This window comes from Drosophila virilis, chromosome 3 (genome assembly GCF_030788295.1).
Source record: "Drosophila virilis strain 15010-1051.87 chromosome 3, Dvir_AGI_RSII-ME, whole genome shotgun sequence".
Taxonomy (NCBI): domain Eukaryota; kingdom Metazoa; phylum Arthropoda; class Insecta; order Diptera; family Drosophilidae; genus Drosophila; species Drosophila virilis.
This window is the reverse complement of record NC_091545.1, coordinates 26,095,650-26,105,938: the sequence shown is the minus strand read 5'-3', so window position 1 is coordinate 26,105,938 and position 10,289 is coordinate 26,095,650. Positions and strand designations below refer to the sequence as shown.

The 10,289-nt window shown below is 39.9% G+C and overlaps 4 protein-coding genes across 15 annotated transcripts; 2 read left to right on the top strand and 2 right to left on the bottom strand.

Moving 5' to 3' along the window:
• Window positions 1–476: 476 nt before the first annotated feature.
• On the bottom strand, window positions 477–3,263 carry Apt1 (Acyl-protein thioesterase 1). 9 transcript variants are annotated; one of them, XR_011416286.1, is made up of 6 exons: window positions 3,119–3,263; window positions 2,728–2,868; window positions 2,616–2,647; window positions 2,010–2,553; window positions 1,289–1,946; window positions 477–790 (listed from the first exon to the last, which is right to left on the bottom strand). XR_011416286.1 is itself a non-coding variant. In XM_032433987.2 (6 exons), the coding sequence occupies exons 2-5, from the start codon at window positions 2,773–2,775 to the stop codon at window positions 1,896–1,898; spliced, it is 675 nt and encodes a 224-aa protein (XP_032289878.1). In that variant the 5' UTR covers window positions 2,776–2,868; window positions 3,119–3,263; the 3' UTR covers window positions 477–790; window positions 1,892–1,895. The 9 variants fall into 9 exon arrangements, 6 of the variants coding, with proteins under 6 accessions (XP_032289878.1, XP_015031554.1, XP_070063886.1 ...); XR_011416288.1 differs by having other exon boundaries at window positions 1,289–1,909; window positions 3,119–3,262; XM_032433987.2 differs by having other exon boundaries at window positions 1,892–1,946.
• A 104-nt stretch (window positions 3,264–3,367) lies between these two features.
• PCID2 (PCI domain-containing protein 2) lies at window positions 3,368–4,809 on the bottom strand. The gene has a single exon (XM_002048560.4). It carries the CDS (start codon window positions 4,611–4,613, stop codon window positions 3,423–3,425), a length of 1,191 nt encoding a protein of 396 aa, XP_002048596.1. The 5' UTR covers window positions 4,614–4,809; the 3' UTR covers window positions 3,368–3,422.
• Window positions 4,810–4,906: 97 nt separating this feature from the next.
• On the top strand, window positions 4,907–6,571 carry LOC6623736 (aldo-keto reductase family 1 member B1). The gene is made up of 4 exons (XM_002048559.4): window positions 4,907–5,098; window positions 5,157–5,231; window positions 5,429–5,571; window positions 5,628–6,571. The coding sequence occupies exons 1-4, from the start codon at window positions 5,045–5,047 to the stop codon at window positions 6,379–6,381; spliced, it is 1,026 nt and encodes a 341-aa protein (XP_002048595.2). The 5' UTR covers window positions 4,907–5,044; the 3' UTR covers window positions 6,382–6,571.
• A 131-nt stretch (window positions 6,572–6,702) lies between these two features.
• Akr1B (Aldo-keto reductase 1B) lies at window positions 6,703–10,244 on the top strand. 4 transcript variants are annotated; one of them, XR_001450467.3, is made up of 7 exons: window positions 6,703–6,839; window positions 6,895–6,979; window positions 8,510–8,652; window positions 8,714–9,197; window positions 9,261–9,469; window positions 9,631–9,788; window positions 10,099–10,244. XR_001450467.3 is itself a non-coding variant. In XM_002048558.4 (6 exons), exons 1-6 carry the CDS (start codon window positions 6,748–6,750, stop codon window positions 10,142–10,144), a joined length of 1,059 nt encoding a protein of 352 aa, XP_002048594.2. In that variant the 5' UTR covers window positions 6,705–6,747; the 3' UTR covers window positions 10,145–10,244. The 4 variants fall into 4 exon arrangements, 2 of the variants coding, with proteins under 2 accessions (XP_002048594.2, XP_015030403.1); XM_002048558.4 differs by lacking the exon at window positions 9,631–9,788 and having other exon boundaries at window positions 6,705–6,839; XR_001450468.3 differs by lacking the exons at window positions 6,703–6,839; window positions 6,895–6,979 and adding an exon at window positions 7,449–7,631.
• Window positions 10,245–10,289: the final 45 nt, after the last annotated feature.

The following is a 10,289-nucleotide window of genomic DNA, read 5'->3' as shown; positions in this document are numbered from 1 at the left end:
GGGCTTAACTCGCTGTTTGTTTGTTTACTTTGCTCAAAATCCGCCAATTTATTTATTTTAATTTGCCGGTTTTTTGGTTGCCATGCATCAATTTAAGTCCTATCAACAATTACCATAGTTCATCCATCGCACCTCAGCTTTAAATCAATTTGAAGCATTTGCATATTGAGTTCTCAGCAGATATCGTTGCGCTGCATATGGCGCCAAAAAACTGTTATTTAAATTTAACGCCATAATATATCGATAACATATCAATAGGCATGACCGCAGCTGCTTGACCGTGTACAAGTGGCGCAGTTATCGACTATCGATTTCGATTGCTCTATTGTGACCTACCGCCCCAGCCGTTATTTCACTTAAATTTGATTTCCATTAAATACAAAACAGCAGCCATCTAAACATTATTAAAAGTCACAGCACTCCCCATCTGTGCTGGGTAATGCAACCCATTTCCAGTTTTGAACAGCTTTAAGAGCTAGTCGTCACATAACTTTATTTGTTTAAGTTCGCTTTAGCGAATCTGCTTCTCGTCCGACCACCAAGTGGAGACATCCAATAGCTAATAATATGCCTAAAGTCTACATAATACGTTTCTATGTACAAAATAATATCTAAAATACAATTCTCTTAAGTTTCAGACGTCTGCTCGGGCGCGTTTCTTGACTAGGGGCCGAACAGGAGCTCTGATTTTTGTGTGGAAGGAACTGCGACTACATTTCATAGCCTATGGCTACTATGATATCTGGCAGCATTGCGCCTTTCTAGCCATGCTCGGGCCCTCCCAATGCGTCTGCAAATATATAGATGAAAGATGAATGAGTAAGGCGAAAGCTCTAAGGTTAGTAGGCAAATATTTAGGTTTATACAGAGTACAGGCTACAGAATATAGATGGTAAATTGTAATTGTACGACAAAAGAATAATTTGAAGCAAAAAACAAAACATTAAAAGCACAATCCAAAAGAGCAAGTGGCTTTATTTAATTATATTTAAAGTAGATGGATCAAAGCACAAACTAAAACCACAAATTACGCTAAAAAGAATAAGTTAACTAAAACTCAGCTGATTACTACAGATGGTGTGACTGTGATTCTTGCTGTATAAATAGAATAAAAGAAAAAACAAAAAAAAAAATAATTAAGTTAAGAGGCATTGCATTGAAAAGTTTGGGTTACAGTAAAGTGTTAATTTTAAAAACTTAACGTTGTTTTTTTTTTTTTTTTTAGGTTTCCAAGTGAGGAAACCTTCTGGAAAATGAATTTAGTCTTAGAAAAACCTCGAATACTAACGTGCCACAAATTGTTTAATGTCCGCTAATCGAGTAGATCTCTTGATTTTCAAAATTATCATTCAATTGTTTCGAATAATTAATATTTCTTTAATGTATTAATTAGCTTTATTGGTAGTTTTTAATTTGTTTTGTTTTTTTTTTTTTTTTAATAAACTGAACGAAAAAATAAGCACATAATTTGTGTGTACTGAAAGTAGCTAGCTTTCAATTGTGTCTTTATCAACGAGAGTCGCGACAAACTCGCTCAACACAACCTGCATTAGCATCACGCTCTATTATTGGGTTGGATTATACGTGGTATTGCGTAGTATATTTAATTGATTGCTTGTCTAACTTTCCTCAATTTGACTAAGATCAACTTTTAATTCGACTTCTTTAAAGTCGCCGCTGCTAAGTTGTGTTTTGTTTGTGTCCAGTTGAAGCTTGCTTACTGTGATTTTTATTTTTATTCGTGTTTAAATAATTGTATTTTCCCGATTTTAGTGTATTTTTCGTTAATTGTTATTATTGTATTTATATTTTCTTGCTGTTGCGCAAATGTGGAATGCACGAGACGAAGGCGCGCTAAAAGTGCTAAAGTGCTTAATGGAAATTAGTTTACCCATTTACTGATTATGTCCTGTAAGAGATAAGAGCAGACAGAGAGTAAGGAAATTCTTTAACGATAAGATTGTCAATTCATCAATTATTAAGAAGCAGCCGCCGCGCCGCGCACTCACCTTGACATCATTCATTTCTTCGTCGGAGGACGAGTGCGAGAGTCCGCTATATGTCTTGAAGGTGACATTCTTCATGAACGACTTGAGCAGACTGGCGCTGAGCTGTCCAAATTTGTAAGGCACCACAGGATCATAGTCGCCGTGTGCTTGGAATATAGGCACCTCATCGCTGCTAATCTTGGCACTGGGGAACTGCTTGTGCAGTGGCAGCCAGCACGATAGCGCAACAACGCCGGCCAGTGGCTGTTCAAAGGTCAATGCCGAGTAGAGAGCCAGTGCGCCGCCCTGTGAGAAGCCGCCAAGGACAATGCGATTGGCCGGTATGCCGGCGCTCAGCTCCTTGTTTATCATGCCGTGTATATTGTCTCGTGCAGAGCGTATACCTGGCTCATCCTCGGGCCCGCCAATGTCCAGTGTCTTCAGATCGAACCACGAGGGCATACGAAATCCGGCATTCAGCGAAACGGGCTGTGTCGGCGCCGTTGGACAGATCACCTTCATGAATGGCGGACGCACAGCGGCCAAGGCGCTGCTCCAGCCATGTCTACAAAGCACACAAATTATATTTTAATATGCACAAAATTACCACAAAGCTGTTGTACATACCCGGTGTCGCCCAGGCCATGCATGAATATGAGCTGCGTGAGGGAAAGAGAGTTTTTAATTGATGAAACAGTTTTTATAAACAATGTATTCACTATATTTCTGTCTCACTTACCGTCGCCGTCTGCTTGGCCGTGGCCTCAACAATGACCGGGGCTGCCATGTCGAGCGTTTAGCCTCTTTCGTTAGGTGCACAGAAAGGAAAACAAATTTCTTGGTATGTGCCAGGTACGCAGTGCTTTCTTTGCGCAGTTTTCTGAAAAAAAGCAAAACGGAAGCAACAACAAAGACTGCTTGTTAATTTCGTTATATGTACAATTTGTAATGCGTTATAGTTATGTCATTTTAAAAAGAGAAAAAAAACCAAAGCAAAATTAGCAATATTGATTTTGCGATTGCAAGCGTAATTTCACAGCGCCGGTCGAATATCTAATATTTAAGCTGTACACATTGTTTCAGCGTTTAACTAGTTGCTTAAAGTTATACGTTGCATGCATTGGATTTACCAACAACTTTTAGTAATTCTATTTAATTTATATCGTTTACACCAAACTGTTTCAGCTGAGCTATTAGAAATATACACAGGCCTATACGTGTGTGCATGTGTGTGACTTGTGTGTGCATGCGGCCTGACCACTGACAGTTCGGACTATCGATAGTTGTTTTGCAGCCCTGCGTGAACAAATATATCAATTACATTTTCGTGACTTATATTTCCAGCCCAATTTAAATGGCGCGTAAAAATAAAACAGCTGTTTGATCACAGAGGCAACAAAACCTTGTTTCTTTTATTGAAAAGTCTTAAAATGTCTATGTTGAAATTAATGGCGGGAACGGATTTTGCTTGGAAACAACCAATTTGTTGTGGGCATGTGAAATGTAGCCCTTAATTTTGCCATCGTATATAAGATTCGCTATGATGCAGTGCGTCTCATCCATGGACACGTCTGTTACACCGACAAACTGCAATGCCGAAAGGAAATCACTCATATCCAATTGATGTGTCTGTCTAATGGCGAAAACTTTCTTAAACAGATTACGATACACAATAAACTTGAGCTTCTCGACGAGCAAGTAAATGCCACTCCGTATGAGCACCAGCTCCTGCTCATGCACGATCTCATCAAACTTGTTCACGTTGCCGGCCTTTAGGGCGAGCGCCAGATCGTGAAAGAGCAAAAGATCGTAGCGTTCCAGCAGCGATTTGCGTGGCAGGTAGCCGAGCAACATTTTCACCGGCACCAGATAAATGAGTATCAAGCGCTTGTTGCTCGTAAATCGATCTGGGCAGTGGGTAAAGGCATAGGACAGATCCTCAACAGCCATGCGATAGTTTGAGTCGAACATGGCGCGCCGACCAACAAAATATTTGTAGGTAATTTGCTCCGGCAGCGGAAAGCTCTCCTTGAACGCACAATTGTCAATGGCGCGGATGAGAGGCTTGCACAGATGCAGTTTATTTATCCGAAAATAGACCTTAAACAGCTGATTCACCAGATTCATCATGCCCAGTCGCTTTGTCTCCTCCTCCGACGCACGTCCGTCGGCGGCGCACACGCGAAAACAGGCCATCATACAGTCGGCCGCCTTCTCCAGTATGTGGCCCGGTGTGAAGCCACGACAATGCTTCTCGCACGCCTGTGCCAGGTAGCGCAGGTCGAGGCACACGCGGTACATGAGCGGAAGGCACCAGTTCTCATCCTTGAGTTGCTGCAGCAGCTTCACGACAGCCGAGCAACTGGCCGCCTGCTGGTTGTAGGCGTCCATGTAGTTGGGTGGCTCTTGGGCTAAATAGTAGAGCACCTTCAGATGTGCACCGACTACTTCATCCAATGGCGGCTTTAGCATGCGCTCCACCAGCTTTTCCGGCTGGGCTATGTACAAATTGTGATTCTGGACGTGTACGTCACGCAGCGACAAAAATGTGGCCAAATTGTCACCATCGTAGTCCTCGGCAGCACGTAACACACCGGAAAGATAATTGTTAACGGTCCCAAACATATTTTTGTAAACCGTCCGCCCGAAGGATCAATAACAATAGGTAATCCTTAATCTTTCCAACACCTTATAAATTAGTTGAATGTGGTTTGCGAGTTTGCTGTTGATGTTTTGTGGAGGGCCGGCAAACAAAACAGCGATGGAACAGCATTAGGATATCGATAAGTCACACACAAAGCGACCATCGCATTAAGTCGATAACTTTATATTGATAGGCTGGCAGTGTGTACACACCCTTTTAGTGATTGATATTTGCTTAAAAATAACTGCATTTTAAAAGCCAAAAGATATAATAAATATTCACACATTTCCAAGGTCATAATAGTAAAAAAAAACTGCTGTGTGCTGTTGCCAAAAAGTTTTCTAAATTTGAACAATATACGTACGCACAATACAGACATATGTACGCATGTTTGTAGTTTTAAAAGCTGTCAATGAAATTCGTTTGTAGCAAAATTAATAGGGCTTTCTCCTTGCGTTTACTTTCGGTAAATGGAACAAGCGCGCTTCTAAATAATAGTTCAATATAATTTGTTTCGCATACAGAAGAAAATGTCAACGCCGAATTTTCTTTTGAGCAATGGCAAAAATATGCCAATGGTCGGCCTGGGCACATGGCGCGTAAGTAAACGCATCGCAACTGCTGTGAAATTATTGAATAATCACAAAACAACGCCAAAATATACTAGAAAACAAAATGGATTTACTTGTGTATAGTTGGTTCAACGGCACTTGCCTTTTGGCAGAGGAGAGAGCTTTTAAAGCTTTCAAGGCACTGCAAACTAAAGCTTTTTAACGGTATCATTGTTTGCTTTCAGAGTCCACCAGAAGTGATAACACAGGCTGTAAAGGATGCCATTGATATAGGATATCGGCACTTTGATTGCGCCCACATTTACGGGAATGAGGCACAAGTTGGCGCCGCAATCGCTGAGAAGCTCAAAGAGGGTGTGGTAACAAGGTAAGCGTAAACGTAAATTTGTAATAGCTAGAGATAATTGATGGCATCTTCCACAGGGATCAGCTGTTCATAACAAGTAAGCTATGGAATACGCACCATAGACCGGATCTGGTGCGCGCCGCCTGCGAGACAAGCATCTGTAATCTGGGTGTCGACTATCTGGATCTGTATCTCATGCATTGGCCCATGGCATATAAGTCGGGCAACAATCTCTATCCCACATGTCCCGACACTGGCAAGGCGGTCTTTGAGAATATCGATTTCATAGACACCTGGAAGGCCATGGAGCATTTGGTTGACAGTGGTCTGTGTCACGCCATTGGCGTATCCAATTTCAATGAACAGCAAATCAATCGGCTGCTGAGCGTTGCCAAGCTGAAGCCGGTGGTGCTTCAAATCGAATGTCATCCGTATCTGCGGCAAAAGACCTTGATCACGCTGTGCTACGACAATGCCATTGCCGTGACCGCGTACAGCTCATTGGGATCCGCACACACGCCCTACGAGAAGCCCGGCGCCTATCCGCTGCTCAAGCATCCGGTTATATTGGAAATCGCTGCCAAATACGAGCGTACGCCGGCCCAGGTGCTGCTGCGCTACCAGACGCAATCGGGCATTATTGTTATACCGCGCTCCGTTAGCAAGCATCACATGTACGAGAACTTCAAGAAGATTTGGGACTTTGGGCTGGACAATGATGATTTGCAGGCCATCGATGACCTTGACTGCAACGGGCGCTTCATGACAATGAAAGCTGCCTATGGACATCCTCATCATCCGTTTGAAATTGATGCTCCAAAGCAATTATAAAACCACATGCGAATATGTATTTATTGGATTTAAAATCTGCTGTGTACCTGTGTCTATGTCGAGTTAGGATATGCATAGACATCGAGTTTAACTAATTAAATTAAGCTATTAAGTTTTGTTAACATATGTCAAACTAGCTGGGATCATGAGAGTTGCGTTTTTCAAATATATTCTGATTTTAGTATTAAAACGTTTTCATTTTTGGCTTTGTAAGCATGCTCTTTTTCGTTTTAATATATATTTTCATAATGCTCTTTTTCATATGAAAATTGAAAAAACATAGTAATCCCTGAAAAAATTAAGCTCTAGTGAAAAACTAAAAAAATAAAATTTAAAAACAGAAACAAAACGTTTATTCTGTGTAAAATGAGCGGACATTTCAGATATCCTATTCGGCTAATCCGATCCATATACCAAACCACATTTAGAGGCTATGCAAAACCTGAAAGATTCAAATGGTAAGACAGTTATTGCCAGTTATTATCAATTATTATCTAATAAATATGGCTGCAGGTGCCAAGAGGAATTAAATGCTGTGCCTAAGGCAGTTCTTGCCGATGGAAAAGAGATTCCGATTATAGGACTGGGAACATGGAATGTAAGCTAAGATTTACAATTCTGTTCTATGTAGTTACATTCATTAGATATTAGTTTTATTTACTTTATACTTTATACTTTGTACAAAAAACCAAATCTAAATAACTTTGGAAAACATTTTTATATTCTGAACGAAATTTTTATATATATATACACACACACACACACGCACACACATCATGGACAAAGTGGAGTTATGCATATATCGCGCTCTGAAAAGCCTGCGACTCGGTTTCCTCGAGTACACACAACTTCGTCAGCGAGCCGAGGAGCATGCAAAACTTGTAAATATTAAAACTCAAATTGAAGTTTGTTCGATATATATCGATATTTGTGGCGCTTGCGATTCGAAAGTGATCGCACAGCTGTTATCGATGCACATTTAAATGCAGACCTCGTGCTTTTCAAAAGCTTGGCAAAGCTTTCGCTTTGCAAAAGCGGCCATTGTGCATATAAAAGCCGCCTACAGCTGTGTGTCGGTGCTTAGTTTCTCATTCAATTTTTAAATAGTTAATTCATATTAATTTTACCATATATCCTTTACGAAAATAATTAAGCAAATAAAACAAATACTCGAAATGTCTAGCAAAGTGCCTACCGTTAAGCTAAACAGTGGCTACGATATTCCCATCATCGGCCTGGGTACCTGGAATGTAAGTACACGGACGTGCATGTTTAACTAATTAAGAATGTACAGTTAAAAGTATAATGATATTAGATGCTTGCATTCGCATAACTTGAATATTCCCATAGTCTCATTTTATCCGTCACCCACGACTTCCTACTTTTTTCTTTTACGTCGCGATAATTGGAACAGGCCCAACAGCCCAGCTGATAGTTAGCCGGGAGAGGCGTCCGCTTTACGCCGGCTTTTATATGTATGTATATGTATATGCATGTGTTAAAATGTATGTGCGTATGTGTCTGTGGGTGTGATCCGCTTGTAAAAACTGAAATGTAACAGGCGATAATGAGACCTCCAGCAATTTTCAACTACTTACAGCTGTCTGTGAATTCCCATACATATTTACACAAGGTACCAAGGTGACCTCTTGTCCGATTTAATGTCAGCGGAAAATTTTTGAATTTGTCAAGTCACCTCTTAATAAATTATGTACAATACATGCGTACTTATAAGCGAGTGCTCTAGCACTGATAAACTGATAAATGTGCTTATCTAGACACTTGTTGAATCCAGATGGTCAAATACAGAAGGTATATTTGATATTTCAATCCTAAATGGAAAAATTGTATTCCCACTTCAAATGACGTGTTTGTACTCTAGTCATTTCACTAAACAGAAACTGAATCTGTCGCATATCGAAATGGCTGATAAGTGACATTCAGTCGCAGATAGGCAGCTCAATTTACATTTTCTAAGTCATCCAGACAATATAAAACATTCCAATTGAATCATAAATTGTGAAATTAATCTTGACATATGGTAAAAGATTAATTAGCAAATGACCCTTAATCTCAATCCCATTTTTTTTGCCACACTAATGTGAATTAATTTGTTGTTGCTTTTCAGAGCCCTCCTGGACAAGTGGTTGAGGCGGTTAAGACAGCCATTGATGTTGGCTATCGGCACATTGATTGTGCCTATGTCTATCAGAACGAAGCTGAGGTCGGTGCTGGCATTGAGGCCAAAATCAACGAAGGCGTTGTCAAGCGGTATTTGACCCGGAACAACACTTGTAGTCTTAGGCATTAAGTATTTTTGTTTTTCTTGTAGCGAGGATTTGTTCATCACCAGCAAGCTATGGAACACATTTCATCGTCCAGCCGCTGTGAGGGCTGCTTGTGAGAATACATTGGATTTGTTGAAGCTGAAGTACCTAGATCTATACTTGATTCACTGGCCAATGGGTTACAGGGAGGGCTGCGATCTGTTCCCAGTTGATAAAGATGGCAAAACTCTGTTCTCGCCAGACGATTACGTAGACACCTGGAAGGCCATGGAGAAGCTCGTTGAAGACGGTCTAGTTAAGTCCATTGGCGTTTCCAACTTCAACAAGAACCAAATTGAGCGCGTGCTGGAGGTTGCAAAAATACCCCCAGCCACAAATCAAATCGAATGCCATCCGTATTTAACCCAAAAGAAACTTTCCGATTTTTGCAAAGCAAAGAATATTGCCATTACCGCATACAGCCCTTTGGGCAGCCCGAACCGTCCTTGGGCCAAGGAGGGTGATCCCGTGATTCTAGAGGAACAAGCCGTAAGTCAATTAAGTGAAAATGCACAACAGACTGTTCAACATTTAAACTGTATCCTCTTTTAGATTAAGGACATTGCTGAATCAAAGAAAAAGACACCTGGACAGATTCTGATACGCTATCAGATCCAGCGCAATAACATTGTTATACCAAAGTCTGTGACCAAGGAACGTATCGAATCGAACTTTAAAGTTTTTGATTTCGTTTTAACACCTGAGGAAATCAAAACAATTGAAAGTTTCGAATGTAATGGACGCCTGGTGCCACTGCTCAAGTAAGTTTTCCGTTTATTAATTCCCATTGAAATCGAAATGTATTATATTATGTTAAGTATTTATATATAAGTGGTTTATTTATTATTATTTTCTATTGATTTCTCTTTGATATTTGTATATGGATTTGATTGTAATTTTTTTCTAAAATATGATTATTTAGAGATGCTGGCGGTCATAAATATTATCCATTTCACGACGAATATTAAATTAAATCACAAGAAATCTTTCTAACCGTATGAGACATATGATATATGAACACACATAATTAAGTAAATATTTCTGGCGAAACTAACAGCGCGAAATCCGAGAAGCACAGACGTATGTTTAAATACTTGAACTATTTTTTTACAGCCTGTTTGTTTTGTTTATTTACTCGTTTCTGTTCACCAAATAGTTACCCGCTTTTGTAGTCCAATCTCATTTAATTTGATTGGAATGCGCTTTAGTTAATCAAATTAAAGAAAATATAACTATATTCCCAATACCTTACTAACAATTATAAAGTACTTTCCAGCCTGTTAGACCCGTAGCTAGACCAGTGTTAACATTGTTTTGATTTTATTGCTGCTTTTGAGTTCAATTTATATAATTCACTTGCACTTACACATATCTTTTCGATATTTTACAGCCAATACGGTCATCCACACCATCCATTTGAGAAGGACGAGTTCTGATTGAAGTCTATGGTGACAATATTTCTATACAATAATCCCTACACTTATGTACATGTGGTATAAATAAAATGTTGAAAGAATAAATATGAATATGGCATAATTTGGAAAATTCGAATCTGCTGAGAACTCAAATAAACAACGCTTT

Bases quoted from the DNA above. Each gene is read 5' to 3' on its own strand.
- PCID2 (XM_002048560.4), bottom strand. From the start codon at position 4,613: ATGTTTGGGACCGTTAACAATTATCTTTCCGGTGTGTTACGTGCTGCC.
- LOC6623736 (XM_002048559.4), top strand. From the start codon at position 5,045: ATGAAATTCGTTTGTAGCAAAATTAATAGGGCTTTCTCCTTGCGTTTA. The intron at 5,099-5,156 runs GTAAATGGAACA...TTTCGCATACAG, and splicing joins TCTCCTTGCGTTTACTTTCG to AAGAAAATGTCAACGCCGAA. The intron at 5,572-5,627 runs GTAAGCGTAAAC...CATCTTCCACAG, and splicing joins AAAGAGGGTGTGGTAACAAG to GGATCAGCTGTTCATAACAA.
- Akr1B (XM_002048558.4), top strand. From the start codon at position 6,748: ATGAGCGGACATTTCAGATATCCTATTCGGCTAATCCGATCCATATAC. The intron at 6,980-8,509 runs GTAAGCTAAGAT...GTTGCTTTTCAG, and splicing joins TAGGACTGGGAACATGGAAT to AGCCCTCCTGGACAAGTGGT. The intron at 8,653-8,713 runs GTATTTGACCCG...TTTTTCTTGTAG, and splicing joins AACGAAGGCGTTGTCAAGCG to CGAGGATTTGTTCATCACCA.
- Apt1 (XM_015176068.3), bottom strand. From the start codon at position 2,775: ATGGCAGCCCCGGTCATTGTTGAGGCCACGGCCAAGCAGACGGCGACG. The intron at 2,648-2,727 runs GTAAGTGAGACA...TCCCTCACGCAG, and splicing joins CGGCCAAGCAGACGGCGACG to CTCATATTCATGCATGGCCT. The intron at 2,554-2,615 runs GTATGTACAACA...TGTGCTTTGTAG, and splicing joins CATGGCCTGGGCGACACCGG to ACATGGCTGGAGCAGCGCCT.